Here is a 14,004-nt window from a genome sequence, read left to right on the forward strand (position 1 = left end):
CAAGTAGTAGGAAACGAATGGCTTGTTTTACCTAAACAACATTACGTTTAGAAATAGCTTACGTTTAAAGGAAAATACTAGATCCATTAGTCAGGGAGCGTGTGTTAAAAATCGCCCTTTGTCTCCTATCTGTTAACTTTTTTAGAGACCCTACTCAACCTCCAAGATTAACATTAAATTCACCAACAGGTTGGTTCACACAGTACAAATCCATCATTTTGACAAATCACGATTGAGCGATTTTACAGCCTCTTTAATTAATTACACCGTGTGGCCTAAAACATATTCAAGACAAGTAGGTGGTGACCCAAGAGTTAGCCTTGTCACTATTGTAATGTTGCAAATGCATTACTTTATTTTTTCACAAAACAACTTCAGCTCGCAGCTGTGTGAACTGTAAAAAATAAAAACGACACGATCATGTATTTCAAACATCCAACATGCGATAGGATTTGCGACAAATTCAGGAAGATAGGGAAGTATATTTCATTATTATTTGACTCGTCTTCAGATGTTTAAGTTTGCGTGAACTAACTTGAATTATTCCATTGACGCTGTTTGTCTTTTTTGTCTCTGTTTATACAAGAACGTTATTAAGATGAATAAATAAAAGACAACTTGGATTTAATTTAATTAAATGTCATTTATTTGGATAATTTAATAATAATTTAGCGAATATTCAAAAGTTCTAATTAATAAATTGCAGAGGTCCTAATTACTGTTCATTGTTATCGACGGAATTAATAGTAATTGGCATACTCGTCAGTTATGCACAAATAGAAAAATAGGTGTATCAAATAACCAGTTTGCAAACATAATTTGTTTTGATAAAATGGGACAGCAATTTTTGAAAGTAATCCACTTTTCACAACAGAAATTAATTTTTCTAATTTGCATAGTGGGTAAAAATCAATGACCGGTTTTTCTCCGTTAAATACCATCTTCAGCAATACCCTACTATTACTAAATAAAAAATAGCACAAAGGTGTGTAACGGTGGCATAAACATCGTTAAGCTTCCAGCTTAGAAGAGATATACACTAAATATTTTAAGACACTTTGCAGATAAGAAATATTTTTCCCTCATACCACAGAATGTTTGTGGTAATAAAATAACAAAGTTGGAAAGTTGTTTTTCCCCGGCTTTGCCGCCATTAATATATAAGTTTGTGTTAGTAAACATGGAATTCTGACTGAATTCTAGTTTCGGTAGTAGCAATTAAAATAAGAAAAAGTGGAAAAGTATTTATTTTATTTAGCTGTGTTTATCTTGACGATCGTTTCTAATGGAATAGTAGGGGAAACCGGACCCAATCGAGCCACTGTCGCTCTTCATACTTGTGACAAAATTATTTCGGAAATAGTTGGTCGTTATTTATACCGTGTAGTTCGTGTAGTCGAGTAGTGTTTTTAAATTTTATTAGAGACGAGTAGAATGGATGTAGTGGATTGTAGCATGTAAGACTAATCAGCCTACACTCTGGTTCTGTGTGGGATGCAGTCGAACCGCCCGACCGCTCACTGTCAGACGTTCATTTCAATTTCATGTTGATTTCATCAATAATCATTCTCTCTTATCTTTATTTTCTTAAGTTGTTTTACTTAAACACTCCGAGAGTAAATTATTGAGCTTCCATGTGTTAAAACACACTCGCGTAAATTTCGTTTCGATTCGTAGAGTTGTGTCCGAATCGAAACGCCGCCTATCGTTGCAATTATTTCGAAGATCATTCAGTCGATAAGACCGTGATATTCCCCATATTTAAGTCCAATTACTCCACTTGGAACAGTAGTGTTGAATTCTCCCATTTAGATGTTTATTTATTGTCACGTTTTATAGCTCCTTTTATTCCCTCATTTACAACGGCAACTTGTCTTGATCCGTTACAATTCTATTTTTATCAGGATACTCCTAATTAATCTTTATAGCGAATTATTTTCCCTGCATTAATAAAACCTCTGCTATTTTCCGCGCATCGTTATTATTAATGCGGAAAGTAATGAATTCAAAAAATGCAACCATTTTTCTTCGTACACAAAGAACATTGTGTCTGTTCCACACAGATTTCATCATTAATAAAAACATTCAAATGTGACTGAAACACATCTAAGACATTCTCATTTGCGTGTTCGCTTAATACACCAACATAAATCTAATCGGCTTTAAAATCACCCCAAAAAAAAGCTGTTTATTTGCTTAACAGGATCAAAAGTATTATTCAGGCTCAGGTGTCTGGTTGTTGCGAAAGTCGTAATATAGAGACAAGGTCATCTGTGGAGTTTATAATCGCATTTTACCTTGATAGAGACGGCAAAGGCATAAACAGGCATAATTTTGCACTTCACTCATAGCCCTGAGGTATGAACTGACGCATTGTCTACGCTGCATCTAAAATTGCAGACTTATTTACAAGATTTTACAACTTTACTGTTTTAGTGGCTGCATTAACAGTTCTTGTAAAATTGACAATATATTTTGAGACGGGCATAAACTTCAGCTCCGAGCTTTTAAACAATGACTTTTCAAAAGCAATATGAAAATGTTTCAGTGCTGCCTGACATCGAATAGGTGGTATACACAAACATTATTTTTTCTCTTTTGTACCAAAACCTGTTCCAAGACCCTAATTAATTAAAAATGTATCATTTTTGACCGGATCATAAATTAAAACTGCAACGATTAACTCTTGGAAACTTCACCCCAGATGAATTAATGGACGAATCAAACCCTACACTTGTCTTAGGAGTATAAATCTGTCTAGAAAAAGAATAGAACGATGACGTCTACCGCCAGAGTAGTAAAACAATCATAAATTTGATCTAAACACATTATGTCCTGTTATATTGTGTACTAAGTCTGGATATTTAAAACAAGTAATTATAGCGAATAATTGATTAGAGATTTCTTTTGATAAATTAAATAATGGGAAATCAGATACGGAAGAATCCGTAAATGAAATTCTTTATCAGAGTAATATGAGTCCAATCGGATTTGGAAAATCCTTTCAATTAATTGAAGTGTGTCAGATATAAATTTCCTTTAGAAATTCGTGTTGATCTGTTATGTAGAGCAGGCAAAGAATGACTGTAGGTGTAACAGGTAAGTCATGTCCGAGTCTTAATATGAGACCGTCACGCCTTTAGTTTCGAATGAAGAAGTCGAGCTTTAAACATTGCCTAATAATCCCGTAACAGCAGTTTTACCAGTGATCTGGTCGTGGTACAATGCCTTAATCGAAAAAAATCATTCCAACTAGCACCAATCCAATCCCACACGACGCCATAAAGACGTCCTAATAAAATTTCTCTTCTGTTTACACAAAAAACAATCGCATACGTACGAGTGCACCACTTTATTAATAATTAATTATGGCTTATGTGGGATCTTGTAGAAAACCGTAAGCTCAAACTTTCTTATGCTACACGACTTATAAATTATTCCCAGCTTGCATGAATATTACAATAGCGCCCACCTTGCTATGCATCAACACAACATTTTCACCAACCACACGACCATATAATAAAATATAAGAAAAATCTCTCTAAGCGAGCAACCGCGTACTAATTTTATAAATTTATTGAGAGTTGGTTTAATTTTTACAAATTAATTCAAATTAAGTGCTTGTAACTCGGTGATTTGTGTGCAGGAAACGGCTCCATTTTACACTAAGATACAATGCGGAGCTATCTATAATTCCTAATTCTCAGGTGCAAATTGACATATATTACAGTTTATAAGGCAGCACTGTAATTATTTTTGTGAGCTTCTCGTGTTATAAATAAAATATTTTACGAGTGTGCTCAAACCGGTCAAACTCTGGGATAATTACAACTATATTGTTGACAAATTTTGTTTCGACGTAACTGGATTAATAGTTGGAGTAGGATGTGACCCGATTGAATTTAAATTTTTTGACCACTTCCCTCCAACATTGACATAAATCTTCCCGTTTATGTGATTCATCCCTGACAAATGAAAATGTCTGACCGTCTTCAACAATACTGTTCGAATTAAATTTATTTACAGCGAGCTCGATACCTAAATTATAACCCAATATAAAGATCTGACACAATTTAAGTGTCCATTTTATAGTTTGTTTAAGCCAGTATATCAAAGTGGCAGTGTTGTAAATTTTCTTTTCTCCAAATGTATAAAAGAAACCACGATTTTTATAATCGCGGCTATAAATAAGAAAAAATCGCAACGATTTATCGTGTTAATATTTAGAAATTTGTTTAAGATGCGTGTAAATAACTTGCGACATGAGCATAACACCGAAAAGGCTTGTTATTGTTGCGAAAGTAATAAAACGGGAGGTTTATCGTGATTGTTTACTAAAATTGAGTTTTGTTCTGTTAATATTATCGACGTGGATTTCCGAATAAATGTGTCGTTAAATTTTTATGCCTAACCACAGCTACAAATTACTTGCCATTTCCAAATTTCCACAACTATTTATAGTGATGTCTAATTTAGCTCAAAAATAAATACGAGCATTGTCCCTCATGTAATCAAAAAAACCTTGACAAGTATTTAGTAATCACAAATGAAGACATTTTTCATTTCACGGGTGTCCGTTTCCGTTAAAATTCTATTATTACGGTAACGGTAGTTGGACTTTTCTTGGCCGAGACTCCGTCAATAAATTCGAAACACAACATATAATTGTTGTTGAACACAATTCCACTAATGTCCCAACGGGAAGCTTCAGTATTACAGATATTGAAATGGTATTTTATCAGGGTCGCGGATGACCTAAGTGCACCAAATTTGCATTATTATAGTTAATTTATGGAAATCTATATTCAGATGTGGCCAAATTTCAAAGCCTAGGAATTACTAACAACCAGCAACATCCCCTGAAATGAAACAAACGCATCGTCATTAAAAGTTAATTTTGTTGAAAATATTGTTGATTAAGTAGTACGTGTGGTGTAACAATGAATAATTAGCAGAGTGCGTCATTGTAACTCTCTCGAACAAATGTTTCTTGTAGGAAGGAGAACCGGACTAGAAGTGATGACTTGGATTAAATCCGGATGATAAAATAGTAAAGTTTCGAGATGAATCATTTTTAATGTTCGATTAGTATGAGGAATGAAATTTAGTGAAGTAATAAATCGATTTTTGAGCGGTTGTGCTTAAGGGATAACGAATGCCGTAATGAAAAAGTTGGAAGGTTGTAATTAATTGTTTCGGCAATAACAATCAAAGCATGCAAATAAAAATGTAAGTGCTTGCGCGAAAAGGTTGTATATTATTTTCGGTGTAGTCCGAGTATACGGGCCTCAATATAAATATCAGTATAGCGGACTACTTTATAAAGATACCTGGAGCGAATTAAAAAGTGTGTGCCGTAATTTACAATATTTTTTCGAAACACGTCGTAAATGGAACTAGCCGAGGACGTAAAATTATACATTTAGAGTTATTTATTGCATCGGTTATGATCAAATTGTTGGTGAAATAATAAAGATTTCATTGTAATTTCAGCTTCATATTTTATAGGTTATTAATTTTTTTGTTTGTTTGGTTATCCCGAAGGTAAAGGTAAATAAAGCTTGTAATTACCGACAAACGATTAATTATCAATTAAATGATGGCCATAAATAAGGCCCTACATACCTGTTCTAGATGGCGCCACATGTTTTACATATCAAGGTAACTCTATACACGCCGTATTACCCGAATACAACGATAATGCTAAATTAAATCACTCAATTAATATTTAAATAACAACGCCTTACACCTGCCGACATTCAGACTTGAAGCATTTGTTAACAACAAGACCATGTGCTAAAATGTAAAAATCTTATAAACACTGTTTTTCATTATCTCGAACGCGACAACTTTGAGAAATTGTAATTATCGAGCTTCAAGGATGCAATAAAATATTTTAAATCGTCTCAAATTAAACGTAAAGTTCCCAGTTTTACATAAAATAATTGGATTTCCATTATCAAACTCCATAAATAACCACGATCCAGGTTACTCTATTACATAATAATAACTGACAACAAAACAGCACAACACGTGTGCTACATCTAACGGACAATGTAATCGTTACATTAATTTATGCTTACAATAAACCCAGCTCTAGCTCTCTAATCAGGACGATGCGAGCGAAAAATCCACATTCAAGCGCCGAAAGCTCCGACACAGCTACTGTATTTAACACGGGAAATTCGTAAAATTTCTATAATCACAGCGGGCTTAAATTTATAGCAACATTTTCTAATACTCCCTAGCGCGATAATATGCCTGTCACATAAACGTAAGATACTGAATTGGGCCCAGGAGCCGATCATGTTACACTCTTTTACAATATACTTTTTCACCTTTGTTGTAACCTTTCCCACACAAACATTTTTTTCAAAAAATTCATCCGGTCCCCCAGTGAATGAATACTTGGAGCTAAAATCAAATGCCAGAAAAGTCGTAATTAAAAACCGCCGTTTCTAACAATCGTCCCACGCCATCAAAATTTCAATACAATTTTGGCGAGATGATGCAATGGCGTTTTGTTTACTTATTTTTCTAGAGAACCGTGGCGTTTGAATAGTGTTATTGTTTTCAAAGACCACCTGAAAGCTGTAATGGTGGCCTCTACTCAACTTTTCAAGTGTTAAATTGCTAAATAATGAGATGAAAATACGTTTTCGTATCTCATCGACGATTTATAATTTATTAGGTGTTGGTATTTTATTAAAAATGAACAAGCGCAAATTGAGTGTCACAAAATGTCTAAAACAACATTTTTGTCTTCTGGCGATACGAAAAGGTCAGAGACTGGCTGCAACGGTTGCCGCCAAAGTTCAGCCTCAGGAAGTAAAAATGCAAATTTTACAACTCCATGTGAGGAGCAATTTTATTATTTTTCCCGTAATTACTCGACCCAAAATCGGCCCGCCCACAAAAATTCGCAATTTTTAAATGACAACACGACAAGAATTAATTGCACCTCTAAGCATAATTATATGGCATAAGTACTTACAGTGACTGGTAATTTCATTAAGTGCATATAAAACACATGTCAATTACTACGTTTCTGTGGGTTTTGTTGCGCTCTACTTTACGAAAAACTTGTTAATTAGACTAAGGACTCAAAGTGTCACAATTACAAGATAAAAACAAAGAATAATGAAATCAATTTAATCCATTTTGACAGAGGCTCATCAGGGGGTGATCGCTGCGATTATTTATTGCGAAAATCTGGCGAGAATTTATATTTTTCCTAACAATTGCCATAAATCTCAACGTAGCGTGCGAACGAATAAAAAACGAATTAAACTAGGATAGTACTGGTTGAGCTTGAGCGCAAGCTCAGCTTAAAAAGCCACTAGTTAAAAAAATACTAATTTGTGTAAATTTAGTGTTGTGGTGATTTTCGCAGATTTTCTCGCGTCACTTACCTTTAGTGGCGGCAGTAACCCTGTCAAGATTAGTTAAAGTAACTGGTACTGGGTTAATAGTGAGTTGTACATCCGCGTCGAGCTTTTGCGGTTTTCGCCCAATAAAAATCGCGGTGTACCTATATCTTAAAACTTGTCGACACTTAACTCCTTCGCCATCATATAATGTTTTAAGCACTCTCACTTCCTGATTATCGTTCAAGCCGGCGTTATTTTTGAAATACCGCCTGACATAAACGCTAAAGACAATAGTGTTATTGTCGAGGAATCGTATGTCACTCGTCACTTTCCCCGTGAAGACGAAATTGGCGAGATCGATCTGTTTTTGGAGTTTATCCTCGCTCTTAATTATATGCTCGTCGTATTTGCATCGAGGCAGGAAGACGGGGTGCGCTGAAATTTGGCGGCGTGCCAGCGCCGAGGCATAGATGTGCAGCCAGAGGGTTGAAACGAGGTATAGTCGCAGCATTATGGCACGTGGCCTACACCCTTTCTGTGCCATAGCAAGAAACACGCACGACTAAAGACGCGGCATGACTGGCTCAACACTCTACCACGCACGGTACCGCTCCTTCCTTCAGCTAGCTTAGCACTAACATCTTAAAAGATTTCCTATCATAGCTGGACCCCATTGCTCATACCCACAACCCACACATTCAAATTAGACTTTAATTAACCGGTTAATGTTTACACGATCTTTACTTCAATAACAAACTGAGACTTAGCCCTCGAACACTTTTACCTCATTTACTAAACTTAAAAGACTTCAAACAAATCATCATGCCATAATTACGCTATTTAGACCGAAAACACACTACCATAACTCTTCGCCTCTTCACACTTCACCCACAAACACACACCTAGTCATCCGATCGTTTAAATCTCATAAAATCTTTCATTACTTGTACCAGATCACTTGAATATTTCAAAAACAGGACGCCATAAAATTGCAATTTTAACCCCACTCGCGCCAACATATAAAAGACATAAAACACAAATTAAAAACCCCATCAGACCATCCTGCCAAACTCAACCGCTACAAAAGAACAAAAAAACAAATTTGAAATCTCTTAGACAAAAGTTAGCACACTTGGTAAAGTCTATGCTTATAAGCTAATTTTTTATTGATCGTTTATGTTTTTTTTGAATATGTAGTTTTATTTACATTGTTAATAAATATTCTTTTTATTAATTATTATATTATTCATCCATTTGGGGCTTTTTCTGCTGAGGCAAGTGCCTCACTTCGATCCGGCTCTGACTAGCAGTGCTAAATAACGTTAGTCCTATTTTAAAAGCTTAATCCAGCCTTAACTCATCTTGATTATTCTGCTTATTTGAATTATTCCTATTTTTGCAAACAACATGACAAGATAATGCAATGATCTTTCATTAAATGAAGCTTTTGTGTTAATTAAACGCGATTTATTTTCACGCACATGTAGCGTTAAGTTGATGACGGTAGACGGTACTCTTGAATGTCTTTAAATAATTAAAAAATCTTGTTACATTATTACCTCACATCGTAATAAATAAATATAATTGAACAATCTTAACAAACAGAGATTACACAAATATTGTTTTAGTTGCTGATACAAATTAGAATAAGTGATTTCATTAATTTAAACAGTCGTAAAACAGAACATTGTTAGTTTTACCGGCCGGAATTTCGATAATATTAATTGAATTCAGTGATTGTAACTATCTACATAATAAATCACCTGGAGCTGATAGGATCCTTTTGTTAGCCAATAAAAGAAAATAAATAAAATGTGAGCCACGATTTCATGTTTGTCAAGGGAATTTTTTTCAGCTATATGGAAGAAAAATTACAAAAGCGATCACGAAATCAACACTCCGGCAAATTATAGTAATAATGTAATAGCTTAATAAAAGCCACAACCGAAAGCCTGTAATTTGAATATTAGGCATTTTTAATGATTGTTGTCGTAATTATTAAATTTTCGATGCGGTTTCGAATTGGTGCGGCATTTGCTGCATTATACGTCGAAGAATAAGCATTAGTTTATTGACAGGTTGTTACAAATTGTACGTTACCGTGTTTGACATGCTATTTATCTGCTTACATGCAGGACCATATGTAGCAAGTTGTGCTACCGGGGCGCACAGTTCAGAGTTCATGTATATTTACATAATACCCATAATTCATCTATTATTTTATATAATACGATACACAACATGATTAATGTCATTACACTAGTGCACCAGTCGAGACATATTTATATTTGAACGAATGAACGATCTCTAAATCATCACCAACAAATTTCATCGATTTTCGACCCACACGCATTTTTTCTAAAGAATTCCGCAGAGGTCCACTTTAAATCCTCTTCTATTTATTAACCATACATGTACGTACAATTTTACGATTAGTTGACCCACACAAATATTTTATTGTACATGGACGTCAAATAAATAAGGAAGCTAATAACTTGTGGCTTCCTTATTCGTTGAATTCGATGCAACAAAGTGGCTGAAATGCCGCATAAATATTATTGTAGAAACTCCGTGTGGCATTTCCGGTCATTTTCCTACTTTTGTTTCGTTCGACCTTAAATCTGCATATGTGAGGTGTGATCACTTACCAGTACAAGTAGTTCCGACTTGAATTAAATTAGTTGTGGTTTTAGTGCGACCAAATAGACTAAATACGTGTTACCCAGTAAATTAATAGATGTTAACAAGCGTTTTATAGTTTAATAATTCAGCGCAAATTACAGTAGTAAATATTTCAAAGGGCCTAAACAGGTAAATCATTGTCAAGTATTCTATGACGTAATTTAGTAAATTATGTACAATTATGCAACCTCGGTCATACTGTATGGTATACAAATGTTAGCGGCAAATTAACGAGAACCGCATTATCTATTTTAATTAAATATTTAGCCGGCTTTGTAACCTTATGGCTGAATTTTTAACACACACAAAGCGTAGGTACCCAACCCTCTTCCAACCTTTCAAATAACCAAGAACCGAAGTGGTAGGACTGTGTTTACTTTTGAACTTTGGTCATGACTTGGCAACTTCTTTTATATCTTTCTAGTAGGATTCACACAATATCTCTATCAGTGGAGGGCTTGATGGTCGTGGGCGTCTTAAATTAAGCAATTAAACTTAACGATTTCCAAATAATTCCTAATTCCAATTAATTTGAAATTTCTATGTTTTCGTAGGGTATTTGTCAGACAATACCCTACAATTTCGTTATTAAATTTAATTCATCGTAGTAGTTTGCAGTCATACAATAGCACTGTACTTACACGTCATACCTTCCTCTAATTGAATAAATTACCACACAATACAATCTCGGCTGAGTTTTCAGGTGCAAGATCAATAAAGATTCAAGTGCCAATTTCGACTGTCAAGTGAATTGTTAGAAAAATTTATTTTGTGTGTGTTTTTGTGTTTTTATTGTTTCTGTATTGTGTCAAATAAAAATTGAAATTACTGGTGACGGGGTAACGGCGTAATAAATTTTTCCCTGTAATGAGCGTGATCACACCATTTTAAGCAGTAATGTTAATAGGTATTGAATTAAAGGGTTTCTAACTAATTTAGAAGCAATAAACTGCAGCTTTTAGAGCTTTAGTATTATTAGCTCTAGCTTTTAATTAATCGATTATAATTATACATTTTAAGTGATAATTCGGTTTCATTACAAAGTACTTATCGATTTTAATATAATTTGTATAAAAATTTCATTCGTGCCATAAAGCGGTAGGAAATAAGTACGTTAACAGTGCACTGGTAACATTGCTATAATTATCTTTCCAGCGTAGTGCGCGTATCCTTACTCAAAGCTCCTTCGTCCTGTCTAATCAACTATTGGAAGTGGAGTTTTACTGTTCTATTAGCATTTATCGATTAGTCACGGTTGATTTAAACGCAAACTGAACTGATTTAATTTGACCATTGAAAGTCGACTATTTTGATTTTTTGTGCGCAGAAGTTTACAGTAAAAGAATTCGTATTTGTCACAGGTAATCGTACTGAATACAAATTATAGATTTCTTAAGATGAAAAATGAGGATCGGATGGAACAAGTCGTATTGGAGTCATTACCTTGTCCGAGTTTTTCATTGCGCGTACCCAACAACTATTAATCTTGCTCAATTAGTATTAATCGATATAAAAAGTAATGATATGTCTACAGTCCACTTTCGTGTGGCAACGAAGCTCAAACGCTTCTTCTGTAATTGATTGATACATTAGGAGTTTTTAAGGGAGGGGACGATATTAAATTTTTTAAGATTAGCTGTAGTAAAAGCGCCTGTTGATATGTGTTATAGCCATCCACTTGTCAAAACTGTCCATAATAATATATCTTGTTTTAATTGCACCATAAAAATAATCTAAAAGCATAATTGTGGAAAGCTTTCGAATAAAAATTGAACGGTTCATCCTCGTGACAAGAACTTGGTGGTGATCCTATTTGTCAGTGCTGACTTGTGTGGGCATTATAGTACGTGTTTACAAAGCCCTGTTCATGAATATCGAATGTTAAGGTGTGATCTTTCAAACTACCAACTTTACTATATTTGGAATTATTACAAGTACCCCGTCCAATACACTTAATTGTCGTTTCCAAAACTATGCCAGGAATCTCCCAACAATAGCCCACTCATTGGACTTTTTCGGATAATTCAATCTCAAGATGAAAATACTCAATCAATTTTAATAAAGCGGAAACATGTTCTGAACTCAACTCGCACAGATTGCATCCTGATAAATTGTCACACTTTTGATTCAGCAAACTTAATTAATGATAATTACATTAATTATGATTTTATACCAGAATTCTAATTGCATGACATATTACTTCATTTAATGTGTTATCTCCGTTAAATGCACTCCCATTTAAAAAATCACAACGTAAAATCATGTTCATTATTTATCATTACAAACATTAACACCACATTAACATATAATAAAATAACAATTTAAACTTCTCCGAGACGTAATTGCACTTTATTTATTACTACATGCACACGCTTTGATTGACATCGCGGAAATTCAATTTACGATTGAGATTTCTTTCTCAATCAATAGCTGCACACAAAATGTTCAATAAATTACACTAAAGCTGAATTATGTTATTGTTTCTTTTTCTAAAATGTAAAGTTATAAACCCTTGTTTTACTTTTATGTATGACATTATATACCTACCTACCCATAAATACATGCATTAAACCTTAAACAGTACACATTGATAATAAATATTAATATCATTAATAAAACCCAACAAAATAATATTTATACGAAAATAGCTATACTGAACAACTGAAATAAAATACAATTTAAAACTAATTACTATATTAATTATTGTTGAATAAAATTTCATATTTTGTACACATTAAAGCTGCAGTGTCATGCAAAATAATGATTTTTATTAAATTTATTTTAATAAAAACGAGAAAATTGCCTCGTGATTTAGGGTGTTAATATCGTATGAATAAATCGTTGTGGCCCCTTTTTGAGATCGGAAACCTCTAAACGCACATATTTGACTGTCTTGGAAATATTTGAAAACGTAGAAATTTATAGCAGTGTCAATATTCCTCCATTGTCCGAATTTTATAGTGTATGTTTAGTTGTTTTAATGCAGTATTTGGTAAATCTGCGAATGCCGAACTTCCTTTTCGATAAGGCTAGGCACAAATTGGTAAATACTTCCACCCATGTTTATTTTACCTATAAAGTGAGAGTCGTGGGAATTCTGCATGTAAACCGAAATATAATGTAAATCACGCTGATGTATATGGTACTCTAACTAGCTTCTGTTTGAAAACCTTTATTTACACTTGGGAAGAATTGTTATTTCAGTTATTACTCAACGCAATTAGGAAAATCACTGCTGCTACTGCAGTTAGCTCGTCAAATAATGGAAAATCAAACTGTGCACAAAAATCGAAGCTCCAACTGAGAAATCTATTTAATTGCACAAGGAATATTTATGGAACAAGTCGTAAGATCTAGCGTGTATTGTATACTGTTATTACGATGACATTTATGAGTTACTTAGCTTGCGAATTACGTACTAATGCCACTCAAAAATGCACATTTTTGAAGCAAGGGTGGCGCTTGCTAGACAAAGAGAGTAAAGACGAAATATTTTTTTTTTGTATGAGTATCCTTACGCCCCCTGTAGAGTAGGTTATTAGTACAGTGTGTTTCTCGGAATGGTCATACATCTATCTTCTGTAAAAATATTCAGCGGTGTCTTTGAAGTAAATTTTTTATGAATTTTTGGTAGGCAGGTTATAATTAGAATTGTGCAATGGTAAAACATTTCTCAAAAGTTGCGCAACAGTTTGACAGGAAGGAGGGATGTAGACTGTGGTGTGTAATGAAGTTGTTGAAAATATTAATGAAAGTAGGAGCTACTGTTAACGGCCCCTCCTTCTTGAACCGATCGTTAAGTTAAATGCCTATAAACATTAGTTCGACGCAATTAAGATGATTTCTGATGCAAGGCGTATCATGTATTATCCCAAGGTTTCAAAAGAGTACAATAGTAATAGAAAAAAAAATCTCTTCGGGAATAATCGAGAGAGTAGAAGTTGGTGGTTGA

The 14,004-nt window shown here is 34.1% G+C and overlaps 1 protein-coding gene across 5 annotated transcripts in view; it reads right to left on the bottom strand.

Moving 5' to 3' along the window:
- Window positions 1–7,988, bottom strand: part of LOC123006256 (agrin-like) — a 104,756-nt gene extending 96,768 nt beyond the window's left edge. For all 5 annotated transcript variants that reach the window (XM_044400598.1, XM_044400603.1, XM_044400597.1 and 2 more), the window contains exon 1: window positions 7,413–7,988. In XM_044400598.1, coding sequence (XP_044256533.1) covers window positions 7,413–7,914 — 502 coding nt within the window. In that variant the 5' untranslated portion in view covers window positions 7,915–7,988. The remainder of the gene's footprint in view (window positions 1–7,412) is intronic.
- Between the last annotated feature and the right edge of the window lie 6,016 nt (window positions 7,989–14,004).

This window comes from Tribolium madens, unplaced genomic scaffold (genome assembly GCF_015345945.1).
Source record: "Tribolium madens isolate multiple individuals breed KSU strain unplaced genomic scaffold, Tmad_KSU_1.1 Scaffold_2;HRSCAF=44;Tcas5.2_LGX, whole genome shotgun sequence".
NCBI lineage: Eukaryota > Metazoa > Arthropoda > Insecta > Coleoptera > Tenebrionidae > Tribolium > Tribolium madens.